Genomic DNA, 27,828 nt, shown 5'->3' on the forward strand with positions numbered 1-27,828 from the left:
GGATCCCAATTGGAAAATCACAGCGACAGATTGCACGAATGCTTCGCAGATTAGCATTCACTCATACGATGCACAAGATAAGCACGGCAACACGGCTTATCCTGGGATACATGAGTTTGTTAGATCGATTCCACTTAAAGGTTACTCAGGGTTTGCGAAACGCCAATGTACAGCCAGCTCGATGAACCTGTTTCGCGTTGATGAAACAAACGACTGCATGCAGAACGGTGCAACCATATTTGTGGGCTGCCAAGAGGTTGTACGGTCTGCCCCTATATCCACATCTCGCCTTTATAACCATTATGGCGTCGCCAATGTGCGACCGTAACAAATTTCCCAAATCCCCCCCCCCCCCCTAAGGTTTGATGTGATGCTACGCCACTGCACCGAAGCCCGCACCGGGCCCCCGCACCGCAGCAGACGTCCGGAGATGCTGTTACTGATGTGTAGATTTTACGCGTCTGAGTACGAGAAACAGAAGCAAAAGAGATCACGCTTGCTGCCTGCAGGCGGCCGTGCCGGGGCACAGCATTATGTCGACTAGCAGCCAACGTTCCAATCATGGGCGCGCATTAGACCAATGCAGGCGCGTCAAGGTCTGTTTCCTGCACCGTCCACTGGTTCGGAGCCTTCTAAAGCACGCCTAGCGAGCTGAAAGGAGCCTCCGTACTCTCCAGCCTCACCGGCGGCTCCACAAGAAGCCTGCTGCCATTCCAGATTGCACGCACATATCTTCGAGGTAGCAGTGCCGAGGGTCTGCATCTGTTCACACGGTACATGGCTGGACGGCCAATACGAGTGCTTCACGGTGAGAACGAACAAACAGGACACAGTGGACGGAAACGCGTCCGAGTGATCTAAATTTATTGAAACATTCTAGCGACAGCCACATAATCAAACAAGCGTCTCGTTGCGGCAGCAATTAACTACTGAAGGGGCACCCCAAACAATCAAAGGTCATTCTGGACGGCGCTGATGCTCCCATCTCATCAAAGCAAGCAAGCTGCTCGGATTTATCACACTGGGAGCAGGATAAAACCTGCCTTATTCTGTAATGGCAATATGTAGTGCATGACGTAACTATTTAGTCACCTAACAGGCACTAATTCGTTAGACTGATATATACTCCGTCCCACCGCGGCATAGCATTGGCGAGCCGTCATCATCGGATAACGCAATGCTTGCACGCGGCAATACAGCCTATAGCAGTCTGAACACGCCAAACAAAGCAGGCAGCCACGCACGTGCTAAAAAAAAATACGTTTGGCTTTCACAATAGTGTAGAAAGGGATTAGCAGACCCTTACAGTGAACTGTATGTAACCATACAGGACAGCACTAAAAGCACATGCATAACAAAGCTGCACACATGACGCAAACGTGATTATCGCAACTGCACACGTGACGCATACGTGATGACCACAGCTGCACACGTGATGATCAACTTCATGAAACAACTATATAATTTGGGCAGTATGGGCTTCATTCACTCCCACACCGCGACTTCGCTTCAGCGGTCTCCCTGCACGGTAACCCATGCCCAGGCAAGCGACGGAGACGGCTCCCCGTGGACCGATGCAAGCCGGGGACGACTCTCCGTGAATCGGCGTCAGCCGGGGGCGATTCTCCGTGGATCGGTGTGAGCTGTGGACGACTCTCCGTGAATTGGTGTCAGTCGAGGACGATTCCTTGTGGACCGATGTAAGCCGATGACGACTCTCCGTGAATCAGTGTAAGCCGAGGACGATTCTCCGTGGATCGGTGCAAGTTGTGGGCGGCTTTCCGTGGATCGGTGTCAGTCGACGACGATTCCTTGTGGACCGATGTAAGCCGACGACGACTCTAGGTGAATCAGTGTAAGCCGAGGACGATTCTCCGTGGATCGGTGTAAGTTGTGGACGACTCTACGTGAATCGGGGTCAGTCGAGGACGATTCCTTGTGGACCGATGTAAGCCGATGACGACTCTAGGTGAATCAGTGTAAGCCGAGGACGATTCTCCGTGGATCGGTGTAAGTTGTGGGCGGCTCTCCGTGGATCGGTGTCAGCGAGGACGACTCTCCGTGAATCGGTGTCCGCCGAGGACGACTCTCCGTGGATCGGTGTCCGCCGAGGACGACTCTCCGTGGATCGGTGTCCGCCGAGGACGACTCTCCGTGGATCGGTGTCAGCCCAGGACGGCTGTCCGTTGATCGGTGTCAGCCCAGGGCGGCTGTCCGTTGATCGGTGTCAGCCCAGGACGGCTCTCCGTGGATCGGTGTCAGCCCAGGACGGCTGTCCGTGGATCGGTGTCAGCCCAGGACGGCTGTCCGTTGATCGGTGTCAGCCCAGGACGGCTCTCCGTGGATCGGTGTCAGCCCAGGACGGCTGTCCGTGGATCGGTGTCGGCCGAGGACGACTCTTCCCGCGGCGACAGCCGTGCTCAGGCGAGCGTCGGCCGACCCCGACCCCCTGCGACTAGACGTGCGCCTCCCAGCCGAAGTAAGCCAGGCCCAGCACGTACGGGTCGGTGGCCAGGTCCATCAGACATGTCACCTGGCCGGGCAAGGGCGGCCGTTGTCAACACAACGCGTCAGACGAGGGCCGGCACTGGGAGCTTGTGGTGCTGTCATGTGGGCAGCGGCACCCATCTGGTGGAATACGCTGAGCGGCATGACTCGACACTCCTGTAACCACCAGCCCTTAGCGCTTCGGACCTCCAGCCACCCGGTCTCCTGTAACCACCAGCCCTTAGCGCTTCGAACCTCCAGCCACGCGGTCTCCTGTAACCACCAGCCCTTAGCGCTTCGAACCTCCAGCCACCCGGTCTTCTGTAACAACCAGCCCTTGGCGCTTCGGACCTCCAGCCACCCGGCCATGTACCTGACCTCTGATCCCTGACCTCTTACCTGCTGCTGCACGGTGAGACCGTCGTCGGGCAGATCCGCGCGCGGGTCCAGACCGGGCCGACCGCGGGCGACAGCCGCCCAGGCTTGGCCCTGCTGCGCCGGCAGCGAGCTGCCCGCCAGCAGCTCACACACCATGGCCGAGGGGTGGCCGCCCTCCAGACAGCGGCGCGCCAAGCGCACGCATCGCCTGGCGTACTCCTTCACCGACTGGCAGTCTGGGGGCAGGGGAGGCGCAGTGGCACACTGGCGGGCTTGCCGACGCCGGGCCAGCCCTTGGCAACAGACGAGTCGACGCACACACGCAGGCACGCACGCACGCACGCACACACACACACGCACGCGCACGCACACGCACACGCATACGCACACACACACACACACGTGCTGACAAAGCGCGGTGTGTCACTAGACCCGTATTCGCGCAACAGAGCCGTGCGTATCGCACCGCTCCCGCGCAATTTGTGGGCAAGGACAACGAAATCAGACAGGCACGCAAACGACGGCAGTTCGGCACGACAGCCATGGCAACAATCTCGGTCGGCCAACTGAAAGCACCGCGGACAGCGCCGCCCGCCCGGTCCTGACGTGGCGCGCCGAGACGGGGCCTGTGCGGCCGGCGTCTGGCGACCGCTGCAGCCGCCTACCCCGGCGGGCGGCGGCGGCGCCCTTCCGGACGTGCTCCGCCCAGTTGACGGTCGGCTCGCGCACAAAAACCTCCAGCGTGGCGGCCAGCAGCTGGTGCGAGGAGCGGAGCGCCTGCAGCGCGTGCAGCAGTGTCTGCCGCGTCAGCCCTGCCGGTGCGGCGCGCCGTCAGCGTCACGCGACACAGGGCTGGCCGGCGGGGACGCGACGGCCCGGTCACTGACGGCAGGTGCGACTGGGCGTGTCGGCCAGGACGGCGCTGTTTCGTAGCGGCGGACACGATAGCACGACAGCTGAGTTTACTCAGGATTGTCGCGTGAAAGGGCCGGGTGCCGCTGGTGTGTATTGCAGTAGAACACTCAAGCCTAGCTGAGCCCTAGCCACGTCAGGCAGCGATGCAGGCACAAATCCCAAACTCAGCAGGCCCGTTGAGCGAGGCGCACGATCCGGTTGTGAGTGCGGCTCCTCACCAGCCGGTCCTAACGGCGAGGTGACGCCGGCCAGCTGCGGCGTCAGTCGGAACGGCACCAGCTCCGGCACCGGCAGCTGCGTGGCCGACCCGAACGCCAGGCCGAAGTCAATGCCGATGAGCGTCCCTGCAGCGCGGCGGGAGAAACGAGAGTTCAGTCTCGAACACGGCATTGAACAAGGTCATGCTTTCCGTGCAGTCACACACAGCATCATACACTCTGACCAGTGTCACCGGGAGAGCCGAGCGGGGACAGGAAAATCAAATGCCAAGTCCCGGACCCTGGCGGCCGCGGGACTTGGGCGTGGCGCACCGCCGCCACGCAGCCAGTGGGCAGTCATGCGAAGACGCCAGCCTCTGAGAACCGCCGTGAGGCTCGGGACATGGGCCGCCCCAGCCCGGCATCCAGCGCCCGGGGCGGCCAAGACGGCACCAGCCGCGCTCACCGTCGTCCAGCGAGACGAGGAAGTTTGAGAGGTGGCGGTCGCCGACGCCGAGCAGCCAGCCGGCAGCCGAGAGCAGCGCGTGCGAGACAGCCAGGTTCGTCCGCAAGCGAAGAAAGGCCTCCGGGTCGCGGCTCAGGTTGAACAGCGCTTCCCTGTGGGGGAAGCAGCGGCGCTATAAGCCACGCAGCACTGACAGCATATGATAGAGGCTCGTTTGGAGGCCGGGGGTCTCTAGTCAACGACTCGTATGCTACCCACACAAATTGGCTAACCTAGCTGTGTAAAAATAGGCGTAACACTGCAATGCACAATTAAATTGCAATCACCAACCACACGACAGCTGCAGCAACACGCTACGACCGCAACAGCTAGTCCAAATTTGCCATCGACACATGAGAAGAAGCAACATGGACTTTGCCACCTTGCGTATCCCAGCTGGCATCCACCAAACACTGAGCGACCCAGCCGCCCGGATGGCACGACCACCAGTCATTCGGCAAAGGAACCGCTTGTCCACTCCCGTGGTGCAGCCCGTCACGACCAAGCTACGCTCTCTCTCTCTCGCTCTCGGTGAGGTGGCTCCATACAGCTATCCCTACCCACCGGAGCAGGGCGCGGCCGGAGCCGGCGTCTCCGCCGCCGACGACCTTCTCCCGCGCCCGCAGGTCGCGCTCCACCGTCTGCCGGGGCGCGTGACACGCGTACGCGCCGTGCAGCGCCGGCGGCTTGTCGGACGTGGCGTGCTGCTGCATCTGGGCCACGTGCAGCCGGCGCGCTTCCTCGCAGCGCCGCTCGAACCTGCGGCGGGGGCGGCGGCGGCGACGCGTCAGGCCGCCGCCCTCCGGCCGCGGCGGCAGCGGGACACACGGCGGGGACGGCAGGCACCAGGACACGGCCGGCCGGGCGCCACCCCGGCGGCAGAGAGCCGGCCACGGGCTCACATCCGTACGATGCGCTCACCAGATGGGGCTATAACGGCGATTATAGCAGGGAACGTAGCAAGCTGGGTCGTTGTCGGCCCGTGCGTCATAATGGTGGCGTTTCACCTTTACATGGGAGTCGAAACAGCCCGACCGCAAGTAGATGACCTTAGCAGCAGCACTCAGGTAGCACTGTGTTATAACATTATACAACACTGAAGCTTAACGTTATTTTCCGCTCTCTAATACCAGGCCTCAGACCACAATCAGTTATTAACGACCAATCTGTGGCTCAGTTCTAGAAGTGGGAGCCGGGCAGCGAAAACAGCGAAATCTTACGGGACTTATCAACCATTGACTAAGAAATCGGCCAACCTTTCGGTGCAATACCCTAAACTCTATGTGATCCGACAAGCTCCCCCCCCCCCCCAAAAAAAAAACCGTCGTGCCGACAGGCAGCAAATTTTCCGGCGTGAGCTGATGGGCTCTTAACTTAACATTTACCCCGATGGCCAAATGCAACCGATACGAACATGACGAAGGCCCATGTTCTGACTCCACACACGCACGCCGTTCGTGTGAGGTCGGGGTCCGACGGCCACGCACCCTGGAGAGGCCGAGGCCAGGAACTGGTGCAGCGTCTCCGTGTTGTCGATCCACTCGATCACGCCCAGGGTGGGCTTCATCGGCAGCACCTGGCGGCGCAGGTGAGCAGCGCACGTGACGGCCGGCGCGCTCTGGCCAACCCCGCAACAGTCCGAGCCAGGCAGCGCCGCTAATTATCAACAACTTAAGGAAACCCTAGCAAACCTGGCTGATGAACCACGATCAGAGAAGCGAGCTGCAAACACTGTCTCTATGCAAACAATGCAATACTCTGTGGTTCGAATTTGGGAAAACGTGAAAAATCACGAAAAGAGGACGTCCGGGACGCGGGCTTGGCGCACAACATCGAACCATCTGGCGATGCGCCACACTCAACTCACGACCGTCCAGCCTTGCCGACACACACACAGACACTGTCTGACCTTGTAGGTGCGTATGGTCAGGTGGCGGGCGGCGGTGCGTGGGTCGGCTGCCAGCGAGCCGTTCATGATGTCGAACAGCTGCTGCAGGCGCTGGTCGGTGCGCAGGTCGTCGCCGCTCTTCACCAGGTAGCGATACTCGCGGGCGTCGTCACCTCGCGCCGTCAGCAGCACGGGCCGCTTAAGGGAGGCGAGCACGCGCACCTGGCCGGCCGAGGCCGGCGTCAAGTGGGTGCCAGGTCCGCACGGGTGCCTGGACCGCGCCCGTCCGCGCAGACGCCCGGACCGCGGCCGTCCGCACAGGCGCCCTGATCGCGCCCGTCCGCACAGGCGCCCCCATCGCGCCCGTCCGCACAGGCGCCCCGATCGCGCCCGTCCGCACAGGCGCCCTGATCTCGCCCGTCCGCACAGGCGCCCAGACCGCGGCCGTCCGCACAGGCGCCCCGATCGCGCCCGTCCGCACAGGCGCCCCGATCGCGCCCGTCCGCACAGGCGCCCCGATCGCGCCCGTCCGCACAGACGCCCGGACCGCGCCCGTCCGCACAGGCGCCCTGATCGCGCCCGCCCGCACAGGCGCCCCGATCGCGCCCGTCCGCACAGGCGCCCGGACCGCGGCCGTCCGCACAGGCACCCTGATCGCGCCCGTCCGCACAGGCGCCCCGATCGCGCCCGTCCGCACAGGCGCCCGGACCGCGGCCGTCCGCACACGCACAGACCAGCCATATGGATGGGACATGCGAGGACGATACCTCCGGTGGCACAATGCTTGTGCGCGTACCCATGCACCCCAGATTCGGATAGGGCGGAGTCAATAACCGCCAAAACGGACCAGTGACATTGCTTCAGAATTGCTAATGAATCATGACGTAAGCAGGCCAGTCGATGCAGGTCACTGTAATGTTCTGAAGGAAAACTGCTGCCACCGGTCAGGTTGTCCACGTGGCGGCGCTAGTGCTGCCCCCGCCTGCTTTGAGGCAATACAGTTCTAAGCCCGCATCCGCCGTGTATGGATGCTCCGCCGAGCCGTGTACCGACAGAGCACGGACCGAAAACATAACAGTCACTAGTCCCGCCAGGCGCCCAGGAGTTCCCCTCGGCCATCGGTACCCCCTTTCCCACCGCCCCCCTCCCCTTCCGACAGATGCTCCCGGTGGTGGCCCATCCGATCGTCCTCATCGCCGCCCCGCCCCGGAGCCGGCCGGCGCCAGCCGGGCCCCTCCGCGCCCCGCCCGCACACCTGCTGGCCGAAGTTGGCCACGTGGACGTGGCGTTCAGGCGTGGGCCGGCGGCGGCCGCTGTACTGGCCGGGCAGCTCCAGCCGCTCCAGCTGCTCCACGTCCTGGAAGGTGGCCAGCCAGCTGCTGTACTGGCTCAGGCGCGTCTCCACGGGCGAGTCGAGCATCGCCTGAAACGGTCAGCGGACCGCTGTCGGCTCCACGGACAGCGCGGAAGAGCCGGCGACTACGGGAGAGCGCAGGTGGATCGCACGGTCCGAGAACAGGTCACAGGTCATCTGCCCCAGGGACAGTAGCCCGATCCGATCGTTCGCTACTCGAACGGTCCCGGGGTGCAGCATGGGCTTGTCACACTGCTGGAACGGATCAAAAGATTCCGCAACAATGCAGGACCGGCGCAGGTTATTACATCCTGGAACAGTGCCGAGTCAGATCGTCGGCTTCTGGAACCGTACGGAACACCACCAGCATATGAAACTCTACCGCGAAACGATGGAATCATCTTAAGAAAACCACAACCAGGAGCACACGCAGCTCCTCGAACTGGCCGCCAGATAGGCGATACGAGTTGAAGACTAAATGACCAGCCACCAGTTCTGAGTCGAACCGTGGGCCAATCTACAAGTAAGCATATGAACAACATCGGACAACTGATCGAGCTTCGTTGACGTGATGTAAGGCGCACCGCACTCGGACAGCTGGCGCCAGGGTCCAACTTATAGGCACACGCGGGGCCGGTGAAGCGAACACGACCCACGCCGCCACAGCTAAGCATGCTACCGAGCCGGGCAGGGGCTGCCCAGCCAGGCTCAGTGAATCAGCTCATCGCCCATCAAGACACACAGCACAACACAGCCCAGACATTCCGCGATGCAATGATATGACAGGCCCGCCATCGGGCGCCGGTCGTCTCCGAGCCTGCTATACCATCCGCGAATCCCGCTCGCGGACCCTGACCCCGCACTCAGCACCCCGCTCGCGGCGCCCAGGACCCTGCCCCTCGCACTCAGCACCCCGCTCGCGGCGCCGAGGACCCTGACCCCGCACTCAGCACCCGCTCGCGGCGCTCAAGACCCTGCCCCCCGCACTCAGCACCCCGCTCGCGGCGCCCAGGACCTTGCTCCTCGCACTCAGCACCCCGCTCGCAGCGCCCAGGACCCCGCCCCCCGCACTCAGCACCCCGCTCGCGGCGTCCAAAACCCCACCCCCGCACCCAGCACCCCGCTCGCGGCGCCCAGGACCCTGCCTCTCGCACTCAGCAGCCCGTCGCGTGCGCCGCTCCGCCCGGATCGCCAACCTTGACCGCCCTTTCGATGTTGGGCGCGGCCGCCGCGCCGATGCCGGAGCCGTCCTCGCGGCAGAGGGTGTCGAGCTCGCGGGCGCAGCGCGCCAACTCGGCTGGCGCGTCCGGGCCGGCCAGGGGGCCGCACGCCAGCCGGCCGGCCTCCGCCCAGTCGGCGGCGGCGCGCTGCCACTGGCCGACCGCCAGCTGCTTGGCCAGCGCCGCAAGCCGCTCCCGCCAGCCGGCCGGCCGCAGCAGCTCTAGCTCGCGCACCAGCAGCGTCGGCAGGCGGCACGAGCCCAGTAGGGCGTCAGCGCTGCCGGAAACGGACGGGGCGGCGTTCACGTCGACGGCAGAGACAACGGAGGCGCACTGCTCAGATCCCGATGATCAGCGCCTAGTTGGTTTTTAGTGAGCAATCGCGCACAGTCGAGTCCCGGCCCATCCTGCCACAACAAGACGTGACAGCAGTCCAGCCACAAGCAGCAAAGACACCTCTCATACCGCTAGCGACACGTGTACCAAAAATACTGTTCACTACCGTCATGCCATACTTCCCGAGGATGAGTACGTGCGTTTTCTTTCGGACACAGGTTTGCGGGGGCCGTTCAGTTACATTCGTACACCGGAAGTCTGATGGCTGGGCCCGGCCCTCCCTCTTGAAGTCTTACGATGGGACGCGCTGCAGTCCCGGCGGGTTTTACGACAGGCGGCGCTGCAGCTCACGGCAGGCGCGGCGCCTGGCGGCCGAGCGTGTCCGACGGGACTTCGACACAAGCTCGAGTCACCGCCACACGGCTGAAGCACGCACCGCTGCAGGCAGGCCTCCATCTCGGGCGGCCGGGGCTCGGTGTCGGCTCGGCACACCATCAGCGGGTAGATCACCGCCTGCGGGTACTGCTCGGCCAGCGCCAGCAGCAGCGGCCGCACCGCGACGCCGGCGCCCGCTGAGGCGCAGTACGACAGCAGCTGCGGCAGCCAGCCCAGGTACATCCAGCTCGGCACGGCCGTGCGCTGAAACAGGCGCGGCGGACGTCAGCAGGGACCGGCCGCTGGCGCCGGTCCCCGCGGGCCGCCGTCGGTGGCCCGGTCTCCGCGCGACTCCGCACGGGGCTTGGCGCGAGACCGGGGAAAAACCTGGCGGCTGCCGACATAGAAGAGCGCGGCTGCCGTGCAGCACACGACCGTCTGGAGGCTGAAAGTGGAGCGCGGCTGCCGCGCAGCACACGGCCGTCTGAAGGCTGGTAGTGGAGCGCGGCTGCCGCACAGCACACGGCCGTCTGGAGGCTGGTAGTGGAGCGCGGCTGCCGCACAGCACAAGGCCGTCTGGAGGCTGGTAGTGGAGCGCGCTGCCGCACACCAAACGGCCGTCTGGAGGCTGATAGTGGGGCGCGGCTGCCGCACAGCACACAGCCGTTTGGAGGCTGATAGCGCACATTGCCAGCAATGAACTGAGCTGCAAATGCTTGCCAGGTGCTAAAACAGGGGGCGGCGCGCTACGGCACTTGCCAGGCTTTCCCTGTGGGTGTTGATATATCTCCTTTCACTCTACCGACAGGGTGGTCCTTGTGCCGATGAATCATGATACGCTCTCTGTGAAATGACGCCTCTGATGGGTGAAAAGCTGCAAATTTAGCGAACGCTGAGAACGAGCGACGATGACAACTTGCGCGCGTCGGTAAGTGTTGATCACATGCAGTGGTCATTACTTAGTCCCTTTACATGTACACGCAAGGCGGTCACTTGCAGCAGCCTGTGCGGATATTCTGCAAACTCCTGCATGCGCTCTCCAAAGTGGGGGTGCATCATTAGGCGCCGAAGTCAATCTAGATAAAAACGGGCTGCACATACACAGTTGATAGGTCCCTAGGGCTGCAAGGCAGGTGTTTTATCAAACTTAGTGACGCCAACGCCCGTCTCACGACCCTTGGCGCTCGGCCGGTGGCGTGCATGTGCGACCTGGTGCTCGAAGGCGCGCGCGGCGTCGGCGTGTTCGTCGGCCAGCTGCAGCAGCCGGGGCAGCCAGTCGGCGGCTTCCGTCCAGCCGGTCGCCATCGCCCGCAGCGTGCCGGCCACGAACGAGCCGCGCAGCCGGACCGCCAGCGCGGACTCGTCTGAGGGTGGCACGGCGGTCAGGCGCCGGTGTGCTACACTGCCATGGATACGAGGCAAAGCGAAAGGGACCCCGCAGACGAGCCTGGTGTCAGCCGCAGTACACACGACTGACGTCTGTTTCATTGGCATGTTCTGACCAGGGGCGCACAGATCCCGCTGTGGACGCTGCAGCCGCTGCCTGCTGACTAGGCTAGGTCTCCCCTGACTGACAGCGCGTGACAGGGCCGACTGACCTCCGGCCGCCGCCGTCTCCAGGTGTCGGGCGCAGAACCTGGCCGCCTCCAGGCAGGCCTCGGCGGCCAGCGACGTGTCGCGGCTGCTTTCCATCGTCGCCGACAGGCGGTGGAGCGCCAGCGAGACCGCCGACTGAGCCGTGCTCGACTCGCTGACGGAGCGCAGTCGCGGTGAGAACACGGCACTGGGGCGACTCGCTGCCCGCGCAGCCAGGGTTCGGCGACACGGACGCCGCTGGACGGCGTTCGTCTATGTTCAGTTCACAGTACAACTGGGGTTCTCCGATGAAACAACCACACCTTTGGCTATTATACACTGCATGCCTTCACCGCATCGCACTACGCAAAACTGAAAACACCAACGGAGAACATCAAAGAAGCGGCGGAGCTGGGCGGCTGTCGCGCCGGTACGGTACTCCAGCACTGGTGCGCGCGCTGGCCACGCGGCGGCAGCCGGCCTCGCTCACCGGTCCAGCTGCGAGTCGTCGAGCAGACTGAGCAGGGGCTCGGCAGGGCCGGCCGGGCTGGGCGCCGCCGCCAGCCGCTCGGCCAGCCGCACCTCCAGCCGCACCCGCCGCAGCAGTGGCGCTGGCGGCAGCGCCGCCGCCGCCGACCGCCACGGGAGCTCTAACTCTGTGGACGGAGGCGGCGCCGTGTCGGTGACGGTGAAGACGACGCCTGCTTCGGGCCCGGAGCGCGGAGCGTGTACGGTGACAATGACGACGCTCGACAACCAGGAGTGGACAACAATCCCCAACAGCACGTGTGGAAGATGTGCGACAGGAAAAAAACTCGCCTGCTACACACCTCAAAGAAATACTCACACATCCACATGCTGCAATGCCGGCAGTATGCCGGCAATGTCCCCTAAAGCCAACAGACGTTGGAATTCCGCCGCACACTGCCCATCTGTCGGCGCGCGTGCCCTGCGGTGGTCACGTGCCGTCGCTGCTGCCTCGCCGTCGGCGCCTTACCGAGCGCGCGCCACGTGCGCAGCAGATCCTCGCTGCCGCCGGCCTGCAGTAGGTCGGCGTGCAGCCACAGCAGCCGGTACTCGGTGTGCAGGTCCGAGCCGGACACGGCGTCCCCCTGGCGGCGGCGGGGCCGGTGGAAGCTCAGACGGGGCTGCCCCAACGGCCGTCGGCAGACACGCATCTCCGCGCGCAGTGTCACACTGCCCGCACTCGCGCGGCCGCGTTAGCCATAGTGACTGCGCCAGCAGAGCGCCACCTCAAGGCCTTCCCAGTTCATAGCGGAGGACCCAGGGTCAAACGATCGCATGATCATCTTTGTTTTTCGCACACCACAGCAGGACTTGTTGGGTGCTCGGTCGTGATGGCCACGTACGTATCGGAGGGAGTCTGATATATTGGGAGTCAGACGCGTATTCAAAAATCAAAGCGCATCACGGAAAGGCGCAAGTGGATTCAACTTTTAAAAGGTACGTCAACTCGCAAGCAATTAACGTTGGGCTCGGCCATGGCCACGGAGAAGCCTCGCCACACCCGCACAGCGCCACGAACCCATGCCAACGCCGCCAGCTGTTACAAGCTTTTAGCTGCTATCGGCCACGACAAACCTAGCACCGTGCGGCGCGGCGACGCGACACGAGTGGTGCGCCCGCCTCACCTGTCTGAGACTGGGGAGCTGGTGCTCGACAAACCCAGCAGCGCGCGGCGCGGCGACGCGACACGAGCGGCGCGCCCGCCTCACCTGTCTGAGACTGGGGAGCTGGTGCTCCAGACGTTTCAGGTGAGCCTCGGCGGCGGTGACGTTGACCTGCGCCAGCGCCGCCTCCACCAGACGGAGTCGGGCCGAGTGCTGCAGCTTCTGGGCGCGCGCCGCGTCCGCCTCGGTCAGGTGCCCCGCCAGCCGGTCCACGTACAGCTGCCTGCGTCAATGGAGGGGAGGCGTGGCCGAGACGGGACCGGAGGCAGCGACGGGGCCGCGTGCGACGGCAGGACAAACCACAACAAAACACGCGGCCGTCTTTTTCGACAACACGCGGAGGGCACAGAAGAAGACCCGTGACGGTCACTAATTGGTGAATCCCATCTTCAGCCTTGGTCGACAGTACCCGACATGATTCCGCCGGCGTGGGCGACTCACGCCGCCTGCACGCAGCCCGGGACCTGTCAGTGTCACGCAGACGCGAACCAGGACACGGAACGCATCGGCAACGCCGAACAAATACAGTCAAAAAGGCTAGAGCATCCCAAAGAGTTGTTTGACAATCGCGAAGCCCACACATGCCGGCACCAGCTGCTCACAAACGCAGCGGCTCGCCGGGCGTTCAGGCTGCCGCCGGCCGTGGATGCTCACCGTCTGGTGATCAGGCTCTCCCAGAAGGCCAGGTTCTCGTGGGCCGACGGGTAGCGGGACTGCCAGCGCCGCAGCAGCGCGGCCGCCGACGCCGCCGGGTCCGGGCCGGAGGCGGCAGACACGTACTCCTGCCGCAGAGCACGACCAAGAAAGGTCAGCGGCGGCGGCCGGACACATCCGGGAAAACAGCGGCGGCGGCCGGGCACTGCCGGGACAACAGCGGCGGCGTCCGGACACTGCCGGGGCAATACCGACAGAGGCCGGACACCGCCGAGACAATACCGGCAGAGGTCGGACACTGCCGGACAAAAGCGGCAGAAGCCGGACACCGCCGGGACAACAGCGGAGGCGGCCGGACACTGCTGGGACGACGGCAGCAGCGGCCAAATCTGCTAGGTCAATCGCGGCAGGACGCATATGCGCAAGTGCACGCAACAGTGGTATTCAAGAGCACATGAGGAGTTGGTCCCCTCCGACCATTTGACCCGCACGATTCGTCCATTACGCGCTGTTAAGCCACGAACCATTCAAATGAATGAGTTTTTCAAGGGACGAAGCACGCCATCAACCACCAAAGCTTACATCAACCACCGAATCGCACAAGCCACCAGCGAAATGTTCGTGACAGCCGGTGCAGATGACGCAGTCAATATTGAATTCGTATTACTTGCTCACGCCATATGCACCAGGTGATGCCGCGAGCTATGAAATCAACAAAATAGTCCTAATACCACAATCCAACGCATATCAAAACAGCAGACCTGCATCTCCATGATTCTGATGAGTTGCTGCAGCAGTCGTTTCCTCGGCCGACCGCTCGAGGCGCTGGCAGCACTCCAGTCGCGCAGGAACGCCGCCTTGGCCGTCTCGCAGTAGGCTCGAGCCTGGGCCAGGTCCCCGGACGACGCGAAACGCAGCGCCAGCTCCTCCGAGAAGCGGCTCTGCGCAGGGGATGAACAACCATCAGAGCACTGACCGGCCAGAGCCTCGGAAGTGGACAGGGCGACGCGCCAGCCCCCCCCCCCCCCCCCTCCCCTCGAATTCCCTGCACCCGTGCCGTGCCGGACGGACGGCACGGACGGCGCCGGCGTGCGGACGCAGCGCGGCGCTCACCTCCACCACGCGGCGGCTGGCCTCCTCCTTCAGGCAGCGGTCGAGGAAGGCGCCGAGCCGGTCGCCGGCCCGCTGGTCGCCCTCGGCTGCCAGCTGGGTGTTGCTGCGCACCAGCCACGGCAGCAGGTGGTCCACATAGCTGCCGAGAGACAGCTGACGCGCTCACACAGACGGCCCCGTGCGCTGCGTCGCTCGCTCGCCGTGGGAGACAGTCCCGAGCGCTTGGCAAACGGAGACCAAGATTACAATGCACAACGCCGCTTTGAGTTCATAAGTGCGTACGCAAGGCCCAATGAGCGCTGCTTCAACAAGCGACCGGGAAGTTTCGCTGCTCACATTACCACACAACGCATGTGCCGCTCAAACGGCCCGGCAGACCGCGAGCCTGCCGCCTGAGAGCAGCGGCAGGACGGCCGGGGCGGCACGGCGGGCGTTGGGACCGGGCAGCGGGACAGACGGCGCGGGCCACGTCAGGACGGCAGCACACCCAGACACGGCGGCGGGCGTGGCCGATGACTGCCGGTGTCACGGCCACACGCCGCTCTGCTGACCTCTCGTTGCCCGGCAGCCAGATCATGTCGGGATCGGGGTCGCGGCTGCCACGGGGGGTCAGCTCCTTGTCGACGCTGGCACTGATGTCGTCCCACATCGACAGCTCCGCCAGGCACTGCGGCGACGCGCGGAGTCACGGCCCGGCCGGCCACGCCGTCCTCCAATGTCGACACCGGCCGACGATGCCCGGCCAGCACGTCACGCTGCCTCGCCAGAGCGTGACGTGCGGTATTATCCCGTCACCAAACGGCCGCTTGACGGCAGCCGCTCACTGCACTTAGATCTAGCTCGTCCAGGACTCCAGCCCACAACCGTGAGGCCCAGGTCCGACTCTCAGCCTCACATCCTCACATCGGCAACAGAATATGTGGACACATCACACTGCTGAATAAACGCATAACAACCACTTTGAACTGCCCTGTCACCGATACTCGCTGGTCCCAGGCTACAAAACGGTGGGAGCAGCGCTCAACATTTTTATGACGACATCTAAGCACCATGCCCCACCCGCTGTGTGATTCCACAGAAAGCCAGCGCGTGCAAACCGCACCCGTCCGCACGACATCACAGCACAGCGTGACCCACTGCCGGACTCCACCAGCCCTGGTCGGACGTGAAAAGTGCCTCTCCTCCCCTCCCCCGCCGTCCCACCGTCGGGCGCACCTGGAAGTACGACTGCTGACAGAGCTCGTCGCCGCCGCCGCGCACCGCGGCCTTGTAGCTGCGCTGGGCGTCCTGCAGGTCACCGCGCGCCTCTGCCTCCAGCGCGGCGGCCCAGTCGGCCGCCAGCCCGCGACGCCGCGCGAACGCCGCCCGCGCCGAGTCCCAGTCGCCGTGCTCTCGGTACAGCCTGCCCGGCGGCGGGCGGCATCAGGGGGCCGCGCGCGCGTCCGCGGACCGCCTGCGCGGTATAGGATCGCAGGGGTGGATCAGCAGGGGTAGGGCGGTACAAGGATGGGCGTGGGCGGAGACAGAGCCCTGCGATGACGGATGAGAGCGGGGAATGCAGGATCACGCGTGTGCATGAAAATCAGGGTACTGCCCGAAAGGACACGCCGGGGCTCCAAAGATGGATACGCAACCTAGGTACGGCGGTGCAGGAATGGGCGGGAGTACAGCTATATGATCAGAGGGATCTGCGGAGACCGGGATGCATCATTCCAATCATCGGTGCGGCTATAAACCTAACTGTGAACGACTTTTTTGCTACGGCCAGTATGAACACAGGATCACATGCGTGAATACCATTAAGATATCGCATCTTCCTGCAATGGGCTCAGAGAACATATCGCTATCGAGTCAGCTGACGCGAGCGGCGACAGCCCCCCAGCAGCCCGACGGCAAGACCGGCTGCAGCCGACGCGCTCGCCGGCGGATGTCGGCCGCCGCCCTCTCACTCGGCCAGTCCGGTCCAGAGCTGGTCAGCGGTGTCGCCCGCCTCGCCGGCTTCGCACCGCGCCAGCTTCTGCGGCCGGCCGCCCGGCTCCGGCTCCGGCTCCAGCAGCGCCTGCTCCAGCGCCAGGATCCCGGCCGCCGACTGGCCGCTGGCCCTGCACGCTGCCGGCGGCGCGGCGCAGCGGCGTCAGACGGCGCCAGGGCGTCCCTCCGCGCCGCGGGACCGTGCGCGGCGCCAACCGGACCGAGAACCGTCCCAACACCGGCCCGACACCGACCCAACGCCGTCACAGGCGCCCGGGACGAGAACCGTCCCAACACCGGCCCAACAACGGCCCAACGCCGTCACAGGCGCCTGAGTGTGAATTACCAGCCACATGTCGTACACAGTTGCCAGCGTCTGTTCACAAGGACCGACGCCATCTTAAAGGCGTCACCGGCTGGTACCTGCTGGCTAAGACCGAGCGCGCCCGAGGGAGAGCAGCCAGCGTCGCCGCAGGCTGGCGATCACACGCGGCCCACTCACCGGACACGACTAACGGCGGCGGCAGGCGGACGCCGGCGCCGCGGGCCGCCCGCAGCGCCGCCTCCACCAGGCACGGGTCCGGGTGGCGTAGGCGGCGCAGCGTGCTCGCCAGCCCCGTCTGCACGCTCTGCAGCAGGCGGCGGTGCGCTGCCGGGAGACTGTGTCAGAGTGTCGTTCGGTGGCGGACGCCGCGTGACGCGGGTGGGTAGTCGGGACGGCAAGCTGATGAGGACTTATTGCAACCGAGAGCGCACACCATTGCCTGTGTTTTATTACGAAAATGGTTGCCTCACCATGGCTAAACCAAGTAATAATGCTACCAAGCTAAACCTGCTTCGTTTCGTATAGCCAGAGCTCCTTCATCGACGATCGACCACTTCAGAGTTGTACAAGCGCCCACAACAATAATAAACACGACAATAACACCAAGCTAAACATGCTTCGTTTCGTATGATCAGAGCTCCTTTATCGACGATCGACCACTGCAAGTTGCCCAAGTAGGCAGTGGTAAGAGGGGGGCAGGGGATGGCACTCAGGTCATCGTGAGTTCTCAAGGCCACAGAGCTTGGTCCGAGGCAGCAACCCCAAATCAGGACGTGTGCAGGTGTTCGGGCGGCGTGGACACCGTCAAGGCGGCCGCGGAACAGACTCGAGGCCACGGCACGTCCCCGGTGAGACGGGCTGTTGCAGTGAGTAAAGACCACGCGTGAAAAATGCCGGATCCTATTCATATTCTATCGAAACGATTTGCTTGAGCTGTGATTGAGCAGTTAGCCGCACAGTTAAGTGCAGAAGAATCACACAAAACGCGCACCAACTCCCCATCAAACAGCCCCCCCCCCCCCCATCCCATCACCGCCGGCCGCCTGTCCCACATTCCCAACATACGGGAGGAGTCAGCCTGTCCCAGACCCAACGTATGTGCGAAGCCGGCCTGTTCCAGACCCCCAACGCACGGGTGGACTCGGCCTGTCCCAGACCCTCAATGTACGGGCGGAGTTGGACTGTCCCAGACCCCCAACGCACGGGCGGAGTTGGCCTGTCTCAGACCTCAAACGTACCGGCGGAGTCGGCCGGGCGTTTGTGCTGCTGCGCGACAGTGGCGCCGCCTGGTGTCGCGTCCCGCTGCGCCAGCTCGGCCAGCGTGCCGACCAGCAGGCCGACCAGCAGGCGCAGCGCCGTCGGCGGGTCGTGCTGCGGGCGCGGACGGACGCCGTCAACAGGAGGAGGGGTGTGGCGGTGGCTGTGTGGTTACGCAAACCACGCAAAGCCAGACGACGACACGGCGGCATAGAGGCAGCAGGCACACTGAAGCATGCTGGCTAGCCCCGGAGAGTGTGATGAAGGCGATGGAAAGGCAACCTGCTCAACGCGATCATAGTTGCCAAATGGGAGCCACATGGCTTCTCAGCTTTCACATTAACCAAGGAGGAGGGGAAGGGGGAGGGGCAGCTGGGAGCAGGAACCAGGGAGTTTAATCCACGGAGCACATGCCGAATGCACATTGCATTTGCTTTAAAACGGGCCCCATTGCGACCTGAATTGATTGTACGATCTCCCGAGCTACGCCTGCCGGTGCCAGCGGAAGCCAGAGCCACCAGCGGAGCCTCACCATGGCCAGGGCCTGCAGGGGCCGTAAGAGGTCCGAGTAGGGGATCTCTGTGTCTGGCAGCTCGCCGTGCCGGTACCGCCGCAGCAGCTCCACCTGTCGGCACGCAGAGCCGGGCCGGCCGTCTCACACGACTGCCGCGCGCCGCACCGCCACGGACAACGACCGGCCCGCGCCCTCACCACACACCGCACGCGGCTGGCAACACCTCCTCCCCACCGGCCCCGCTCGCCGCCCACGGCCGGCGGCGGCCGCTACCTGGCCGTGCTGGCGCGCCGCTTGGTCGCGCTGGCGCTCCTCCAGCAGGGCGCGCTGGTCGGCGTGGCGGCGCGCGAAGCCGGCCGACACGCGGCGCGCGTCCACCTCCACCCGGTGGCGCAGCATCCGCGCCATCCGCTCGTCGGCCGCGTCACCGCCGCCTGCCGGCGCCCGCGGGGTGAGCGCCAGAGTGGAAACGGGGCATGGTCGGCGGTCGGACGCGAGGAGGCGCGCCATCGGCGACCGGGAGCGGGACGTGCGCGCCGCTCACTGACGAGGAGGGGATCCGAAGATCCGAAGGCAGGACTGTATCGGCGGACGTGGGAGCGGGCTGACGCACCTAACCGTCATACAGCGGACGACCGGTTTCAACAGTAATATCTGGAACCTAGCGAGGAGCGCACTCTGTAGAACCTAACCTAGCAAGGGCTGGTTGGGGACAGAACGTCAATGCAAATCAACTGCAGAGAGACGGCAATTATATATTTCCCGAGTAGCAATGGCACACGACTGCCCTAAGCCACGACAACGTCCAGTGCGGAGTAACATTAGCCTGCTGTCCTGCCTCCAAGCACAAGCTTCCCATCAAAAGACACCCTCCAACAACGCGTGGCACGTCCTGCCCACAGGAATATAAGGCACGACAAGCACCGGCAAACGGCTTGTCCCTTCCCAGTCCCGTCCTTACCAGCCCGGTCGTCGGCCTTGTCGTCCGTGTAGGTAAGCCGTCCGGCACCAGCGCGGCCACGGCGCGAGGCCACCAGCGAGCCGGAGTCGGCCGAGGAGCCCAGGCTCGCCTGGGTCAGCCAGTCGAATGTCGCCTCCCCTGTGCGCGTGGGCAGACGCTCGCACCGGCGCGGCAGGCAAGCGAACCGAACAGCGCAGCAACATAGGGGGGGGGGGGGGGGAGGGGGGCACGAAAAGGCATAACGTGCATGAGGCATCAAAAACGAAGAGCGCGCACTTGTTACTGTATGAGGGCATATAACTGAGCGACGTACATGACTCTGGTCTATCGCTTAGCGCACTCACTACGAGTCACCCATTCGCTTTAAGGCAGGGACCATTTCGGCCGCGGCGTCCTGTTCAAGCGGCCAAAATATTTTCCGCAACGATCCGCGGCTGACGCCGATCGGTCTGGCGCGGCCGAGGCCCTGTGACCACTGAGCGCACAGCACCTGCGCCTCGCGCCGCCGGTCTTACCGGGGCCGGCCAGCTGTGTGGGCGCGAAGGCCGGGGTGCGCTGCGTGGCCTGGAGCAGCAAGGCGGGCGCGACGCTGCCGGACGCTGTCTGCGTCAGCGAGAAGAGCGGCACGGCCGCCGCACTCTGCAGCCGCCACGACGTCTCCATCGGCTGCTCCTGTGGCGCGCCGAGCGGACCACGGTCGGAATAGTCGGTACAGGGGCCGGGCCACGGTCGTAACAGTCGGTACACGGACCAGGCCACGGTCGGAACAGCCGGTACACGGCCAGGCCACGGTCGGGACAGTCGGTACACGGACCAGGCCACGGTCGGAACAGTCGGCACACGGACCAGGCCACGGTCGGAACAGTCGATACGCGGATCAGGCCACGGTCGGAACAGTCGGTACACGGACCAGGCCACGGTCAAAAAAGTCGGTGCACGGACCAGGCCACGGTCGGAACAGTCGGTACACGGACCAGGCCACGGTCAAAACAGTCGGTGCACGGACCAGGCCACGGTCGGAACAGTCGGTACACGGACCAGGCCACGGTCAAAACAGTCGGTACACGGACCAGGCCACGGTCGGAACAGTCGGTACACGGACCAGGCCACGGTCAAAACAGTCGGTATACGGACCAGGCCACGGTCAGAGCAGTCGGTACACGGACCAGGCCACGGTCAGAACAGTCGGTACACGGACCAGGCCACGGTCAAAACAGTCGGTGCACGGACCAGGCCACGGTCGGAACAGTCGGTACACCGACCAGGTCACGGTCGGAGCAGTCGGTACACGGACCAGGCCACAGTCGGAGCAGTCGGTACACCGACCAGGTCACGGTCGGAGCAGTCGGTACACGGACCAGGCCACGGTCAGAACAGTCGGTACACGGACCAGGCCACGGTCAGAGCAGTCGGTATATGGACGAAGCTACGGTAGCAGTTGTAACTCCTTCTTAGTATCGTACGCACGGTCACGATCATTTTCGGCTATTTCATGACTGGGCGGGTGTAAAATCTAACTCTCAGCCAGGCTCGAGCATGCGAATGAAAATTCAAATGCATCAACAATTTATCTCGTTGGCTTGCAATGCAACAGACGCGTGATTGTACCAAATAAAAACAAAATCCCGTTGCTGGTACGTCACGCACTCGTTGGAAAAAGCACATACGTAATAAGCCAAAGGGTGTGAGCTGTTTAAAAGGTAGAAATACTGCAACTAAAAAATATCAACACGACAAACCAAGAATGTTTAGTAGTTTTAATGCCGGCCCCTTGATTAACTGCGCAGTAGGGCAGAGACGCTCAGAAAGATACGACAGGAATCTGAAGATAACACGGATGTCCGGGGCGTTGAGGCAAGCCTAAATATGAGCGTTGTAAAGATGATACACTCAACAGCAAAAAATCAAATCAATAAAATACGAGTGCTCATTATCCTGGAATTCGCTGCAGCTGACTGCGCGCTGCCGGTAGCCTGAGTGAGGGCATAGTAGTAAGGCAGTCAGAGCTGCAGGCCACCATCTGTAATCACTGTCACAAAATGGCTGACGGGGAACGCCACAGCGTCCTCACCTTAAACTGGCACTCCGGCAGCGCCCTGTCGAACATCTTGCGCGAGTAGTCCGGACTGCGAGCAGCCAGGCCGAGCACCAGATAGGTGGAGTAGCTGAGGTAGGCCGCCTCCAAGCCCGGTCGGAACATGCCGGTCAGCACCAGACCCAGCCGGCCGGGCGTCGTGTCCTGCAGCACAGGGGTATAGAGGTCACGGCTAGTCAAGTCCTGCGACACAGAGGTCAGAGGTCACAGCTGACCGGGAGTCCTGTCCTATGGCACAGAGATCACAGTCGACCGGGCGTTGTGTCCGGCGACAGAGGTCACAGAGGTCACAGCCGACCATGCGCAGTGTCTTGCGGCATGGAGGCCACAGAGATCACGGCCGACCGGGCGCAGTGTCTTGCGGCATGGATGCCACAAAGGTCACGGCCAGAGTCGGGTCTTGCAGTGAAGAGGTCACAGAGGTCACAGACGGCCATCAGTCATGTTCTGCGGCGCAAAAGTCACAGACGGTTGGACGTTGTGTCCTGCCAAAGAGATCACACAGTCCACAGACGGCTGGGCGCTGCGTTCTGTCAGTGACGACCGAACAGAGAACGCATGGGTCGCAGACGACTGGGTCACGTAGCCCGCCGGGAACGGCCGAACAGCGGACGCACAGGTCACGGTTGACCAGGTGTCGTATTCTGTCCGGAAGAGTCACGGAAGAAGAATCACGGAAGTCGCGTAAGACCAAGAACTTGACCCGCCGACCTGACCAAAAATACTACTGCTAAGCTGTATACCACAGCGCCCCTATCCGCTTCTGCACGTCTGCCGAGCAGCCACGTCCCGTCTCAGTCTGTTCATCGAATATCCTCACCAGGTGTGTCGTCCATCCTTGTTTACCACGAGCATGCCGCCTGACGACTGCCTCCTCCTCCTCCGCCTCGCCGTCTCTTTAGCAGCTTCATTCAACTGACTGCGCGGTGGACGCAGCAGCCGCTCCCCCTCCCCCCGGTTCTCGACACCTCAAAAATCACTCGCTTTAGCGAACTAACCTGGCACGCAGTCTCTCCGTCAGCCATCAGCCTGACGTCCGCCTGTCACTCCCACATCCCACCGTCAGTCCCCCGGGCCTCCCCACCGGCGGTGCAGTCCCGCTCCCAGCCGGCCTCTGCCGCGGCGCCGGCTACTCACCTCCAGGTCGACGCCGTCCGACCAGTGGTTGGCAGCCGTCTGTCGGATCACTGGGTCCGGGTCTGTGAGCAGCTCAAGCAGCGCATCGGTGACGAACTCGACCACGGCGCGGCCCGGCTCCGAGCTGTCCGACCTGGCGGCACCGTCACACCGGCCCACACGCCGTCACACCGGCTCACACGCCGTCACCGGGCAAACACGCCGTCATCTGGCTCACACGCCGTCAACCCGGCTCACACGCCGTCATCCCGGCTCACACGCCGTCACCGGGCAAACACGCCATCATCTGGCTTACACGCCATCAACCGGCTCACACGCCGTCATCTGGCTCACACGCCGTCACACCCCGTCACACGCCGTGACACCGACTCACACGCCGTCACACCGGCTCACGCGCCGTCACCGGCTGGCGGCTCAGGCACGGCCGTGAGTCCCCCGTATGAGGACACTGGCGCACGCCGGCCGAACGCGCCGGCAAGGACGCCGACTCTGCGGCGTGAGGGAGACCCGTGGTGAACGGATGCGGGATGCCGGGGTGGTGCGCTGACTGAACACTGGCATCGCACGGCTAAACACTGGCGCACGCCGGCCGAACGCGCCGGCAAGGACGCCGACTCTGCGGCGTGAGGGAGACCCGTGGTGAACGGATGCGGGATGCCGGGGTGGTGCGCTGACTGAACACTGGCATCGCACGGCTTAAAGCACGCTTTCGCTGTTGGTTTCCGGTGCCTTATGCTGACGATGCGCGATCGTACCCAACGAACGCGTTCAGAAACCACGTAGCAGGTAGTCTGTCGACATTCATGGGGCTGCTCTGTCAGGGAGACCCCAGTCTTTGCTTAGTTGGATGGCCTTCAAGCAGCTAGAAATTAACACGCATCTCGTGACACAATCCCGTATGGCAGGTACCTGAACCGCTGTCGGAGTGCAATGCACAGCTCTGCGGCCACCTTGCGGCTCTTGGAGTCTCGAACGCTGACGGCACTGCGGAGAGATGGCAGGAAGACACACCACTCTTGAGCCGAGAGCCTGGGCTCGACACGAACCAGGATCTTCAGCGACCAAAACTGCACAGCAGTGTCTCTGTAACGGCAGAAGCGCGACAGACCAGTCAACACAGTGCACACCAGCGTCATCAACATTTCACGCGATAACGCAACGCAAAACGAGCAATCGCCGCAGGTACCAACACAGGGTCCTCGAACGATACTTTTTAGGAGGCAAAGCTTATTACCCCCAAAGCACAGCATGTGTCAACACCGCATGCATTTTTGCCGACACGCCTCATGCAGAAAGCACACCTCATTCTGCGCTAGTCATACAAACAGCATTCCGCTTGCATCAGGGCGTCCCACGCGCACGCCCACGCCTGGTCCATCCAAAGGCTCCGCGCTGCCGGACGTACCTGCTCTCGGCCAGCTTCTCCAGCTCTATCCGCTTGTGCAGCACGCCGAACACGTCCTCTGTGTCGTCGATGACGTCGAGCAGCACCTGGAGGCCGGTCGCCTTCTGTTCGCCGTACAGGCCTGGCAGCGCGTACACCAGACGGCTGCGTTGGCTGCCGCGGGAGGCCAGAGCCGCTGTCAGGCGGGGCGGACGACAGCCGGCGGCGCTGCGGCACGCACCCGAGAGGCCTCCCTCTGGTGCACGGCCGGCGAGGCACTCAGCCCAGCGCGCAGCCCGGAGAGCGTACCCCCGTCTGGTGTACAGGACCCCGAGACTTCTCCAACCCACCGTTTGCAACGCAGAACACATGACAAGCGGGACCGGTGGGTGACCAGAGGGAGAGGGGGAGAGGGGGGGGGGGGGGCAGGCCACCACCCCGCGACCCGCCCGCCGTCCACGGCCACTCCCAGCCACCGCAGGCCGAACCCAATAACGACGCGTGTGAAGCGTACCAGGCCAGCGTGTCCCGACACCGCCGCAGTTTAACCACGTACGGCGTCCCGCCTCCCAACCTCCCGCCCTACGTTGTTTGCTTGTTGTTTATCGGTGTGCAAGGGCGCGCTGACTGCAATGGTCATTTTGAGCCACGCCACGGCGCCTGGCGCGCGGCCGGCGGCGGGCTCACCTGAGCGCCAGCGGCCGACAGTGTGGCGACAGGCCCGCCAGGCAGATGACCCAGCGGACGCGGTCGTCGCGCGCCAGCTTGTCCAGCGTCTCCTGCGCTGGGGCCAGCAACGCCTCCTGTCGATGCTCGTCCACCTGGGACGTCGTGCGGAGACACGGACGCAGTCAGACACCGACGAACGTCAAAAGACCGGCTGCCCGTTACCATCCAAGAGCGCCAGCGCTCTGTATCTGTCTCAGATTAAAAGGAAGGGCAAGCCGAGAGCGGCTATTATGCGCTTTCCCGCTGGCCAGAACAACGCTCGAAACTGGACAATGCCAGATGACCCGCAACGGAAATAAACTTGATCATAAGGCAAATGAACCGGATGAAAGCGGCATTATCACACACTGAGATCGCGGAATGTCCCACCGATTGGTTTTGCTTAGCTTACCAGGCTGTAGTATGGTGTCTCGCGATTAGCCTGGACCCAGCTTGTCAACTCTGATGTTTCGCTTACCTCGTTGTTCAGCGCCTCTGCGAGCATAAGGCCGACAACCTGGCTGGCCGGCTTATACACCTCCGAGGTGCCGCTCTTCAGCAGAGCCAGCAGCTCCTTCAGGACCCTGAAGCACAGCGTCACCTCTGTTCCATCCGCCTCGCTCCGACCGAGAAGCGGCAGCAGCACGGCCAGTCTCACAACTGTTGCGTCAAGCTGATACGAAAATACGGCGTCAAACAGTCTATCCACGCGCCTTGCTGAACACCTGACGGCCAGACTCGTTCAGCCAACAGAAAGTCACCAGCGACCTGCGCGGTGGGGTTATCCTTCTTTTCCAAACACCGGCCGTCCCGTCGGCGACGCCGGGAGCGCCCGGGAGCGCCCGGCCGGCGTCAGTCGTACCGGCGGTGCTGGTCGACGGTGAGGGCCAGCGGCCGGCCGTGCAGCAGCGCCACGCCCAGCGCGCTGACCGCCGCCCGCTGGGCGTGCAGCAGTCGGTCGCCGCCCGTCAGCAGCTGGTGCACGGCAGCGCCGGGGAAGGCGGCGCGCTCGCCCCAGCCCTGCAGCAGCCGGCTGCCGAGCGGCGGGCGCCGTTACCGACGGAGAGGCGCCGGCGGTACGGCGAGCGCCGGAGACGACAGGCCACGTGACCGGGAGGATGGAACCATTTGCACCAATGACGATACGTACGTTGAGGGAACCCCAGTGATAATAGTACAAATTGCGCTAAATGGATGTGTTCCGCAGCACTTAGTTTGCTTGTCAACTTGTTCCGCAACAATTTTCATGATTATGGTGGGAATGATCGCCCGCAATCAGAAAAGCGAAGTAACAAGAGCATGTGCGCCGCAGTGCGGCAGGTACCTGAAGAGATGCGTCATGCTGTTGACGACGCTCCTATGCTGGTTGGGGGTCAGCCGCACCACGCGCTCAAGCATGGCGCTGGCCGCCGCTCGTGCCTCCTCCGTGTCCTCGGGCACAATGTCGGCCAGCGCCCACTCCGCCAGCACGAACAGCTGCGGCCGCCGTCACACCGGGGTCAGAGGGGAGCGCCGGCACATCGGCGTCAGAGGGGAGCACCGGCACGCACGGCACAGGGGGGGGGGGGTGAGGAGAGCACCGGCACACACCACAGCAGGGGGAGGGAAGTACCATCACACACGGCATCAGGGAGAAAACCATCACACACCGGTTTCAGAGGGGAGCACCGGTACACGCCGGCATCAGAGGGGAGCAGCGGCACACACCGGTATCAGAGGGGAGCAGCGGCACACACCGGTATCAGAGGGGAGCAGCGGCACACACCGGTATCAGAGGGGAGCACCGGCACACACCGGTATCAAAGGGGAGCAGCGGCACACACTGGTATCAAAGGGGAGCAGTGGCACACACCGGTATCAAAGGGGAGCAGGGGCACACACCGGTATCAGAGGGGAGCACCGGTACACACCGGTATCAGAGGGGAGCAGCGGCACACACCGGTATCAGAGGGGAGCACCGGCACACACCGGTATCAGAGGGGAGCACCGGCACACACCGGTATCAGAGGGGAGCAGCGGCACACACCGGTATCAAAGGGGAGCAGTGGCACACACGGCGCGTTACGGGCGCCTCGTGACCGGCTCTCTCCGAGCAGGACCGCCGCCGACGCACCTCATCGTTACGCCATGGATGCTGTGATGCGGTTTTCAAGCCCGCAAATGATCAATGGAAATGCTGACTATGGTCCGGACCACAAGTCTACATGTGGACCTAGCCATTTATGGTCCGGACCACAAGTCTACATGTGGACCTAGCCATTCATGGTCTGGAATACAAGTCTACATGTGGGCCTAGCCATTTATGGTCCGGACCACAAGTCTACATGTGGACCTAGCCATTTGGAAGGAAATACGACGTAAGCCGCACGCAGTACTGAAGAACATCTTAACTGAAGCAGTCAGCAACAAGCGTCAACTAATAGCTGCAGGAGTAAAAATAAGCCTAAGCAATACATGAGCACACACTCAGACATACGCGACCAGTTCAACCTTTGATCGTCCACGGAAACGTCAACAGCAAGTAGCTTCTTAACCTTCAGTCGCAAAACCAACCGGCCCCTTAGTTGTCAAAATCCTCAACACCTCCGCTCGGTTGCAGGGAAGTCCTCCGGGTCATGTACACCTGCCACTGCGCGGTTAAATCAGTCTCCAAACGATGTTTTCTATGTCCTCCAAGCGCTGCCGCCCGGCGCCGTCCGCCAGCTGCCGCATTTGGCCAGGCTCTGCTCCGACTCACCAGGTCCATGATGAGGGCATTGAGCTCGGCGCCCAGCCGCTCGTCGGCCAC

General features: G+C 63.3%; 2 protein-coding genes across 2 annotated transcripts; both read right to left on the bottom strand.

Annotated features, from left to right (window-relative positions):
- Nucleotides 1-812: 812 nt before the first annotated feature.
- Nucleotides 813-16,006, bottom strand: LOC119100082 (DNA-dependent protein kinase catalytic subunit). Its single transcript, XM_037223196.1, has 22 exons — nucleotides 15,904-16,006; nucleotides 15,240-15,355; nucleotides 14,689-14,827; nucleotides 14,337-14,516; nucleotides 13,576-13,703; nucleotides 12,967-13,144; nucleotides 12,242-12,342; nucleotides 11,721-11,777; nucleotides 11,254-11,405; nucleotides 10,865-11,019; nucleotides 9,717-9,919; nucleotides 9,179-9,221; nucleotides 8,921-9,016; nucleotides 7,626-7,793; nucleotides 6,392-6,592; nucleotides 5,970-6,058; nucleotides 5,047-5,241; nucleotides 4,444-4,595; nucleotides 3,999-4,124; nucleotides 3,531-3,677; nucleotides 2,887-3,101; nucleotides 813-2,533 (listed from the first exon to the last, which is right to left on the bottom strand). Exons 2-22 carry the CDS (start codon nucleotides 15,335-15,337, stop codon nucleotides 2,456-2,458), a joined length of 2,901 nt encoding a protein of 966 aa, XP_037079091.1. The 5' UTR covers nucleotides 15,338-15,355; nucleotides 15,904-16,006; the 3' UTR covers nucleotides 813-2,455.
- Nucleotides 15,805-25,970, bottom strand: LOC119100083 (DNA-dependent protein kinase catalytic subunit). Its single transcript, XM_037223197.1, has 12 exons — nucleotides 25,903-25,970; nucleotides 25,519-25,624; nucleotides 25,020-25,153; nucleotides 24,354-24,506; nucleotides 23,858-24,031; nucleotides 22,949-23,081; nucleotides 21,788-21,955; nucleotides 20,232-20,388; nucleotides 19,717-19,854; nucleotides 19,113-19,189; nucleotides 18,774-18,866; nucleotides 15,805-15,999 (listed from the first exon to the last, which is right to left on the bottom strand). The coding sequence occupies exons 2-12, from the start codon at nucleotides 25,543-25,545 to the stop codon at nucleotides 15,805-15,807; spliced, it is 1,449 nt and encodes a 482-aa protein (XP_037079092.1). The 5' UTR covers nucleotides 25,546-25,624; nucleotides 25,903-25,970.
- Between the last annotated feature and the right edge of the window lie 1,858 nt (nucleotides 25,971-27,828).

The sequence above is a fragment of the Pollicipes pollicipes genome, unplaced genomic scaffold (genome assembly GCF_011947565.3).
Source record: "Pollicipes pollicipes isolate AB1234 unplaced genomic scaffold, Ppol_2.1 Scaffold_4881;HRSCAF=5763_pilon_pilon_pilon, whole genome shotgun sequence".
In the NCBI taxonomy this organism is placed as follows: domain Eukaryota; kingdom Metazoa; phylum Arthropoda; class Thecostraca; order Pollicipedomorpha; family Pollicipedidae; genus Pollicipes; species Pollicipes pollicipes.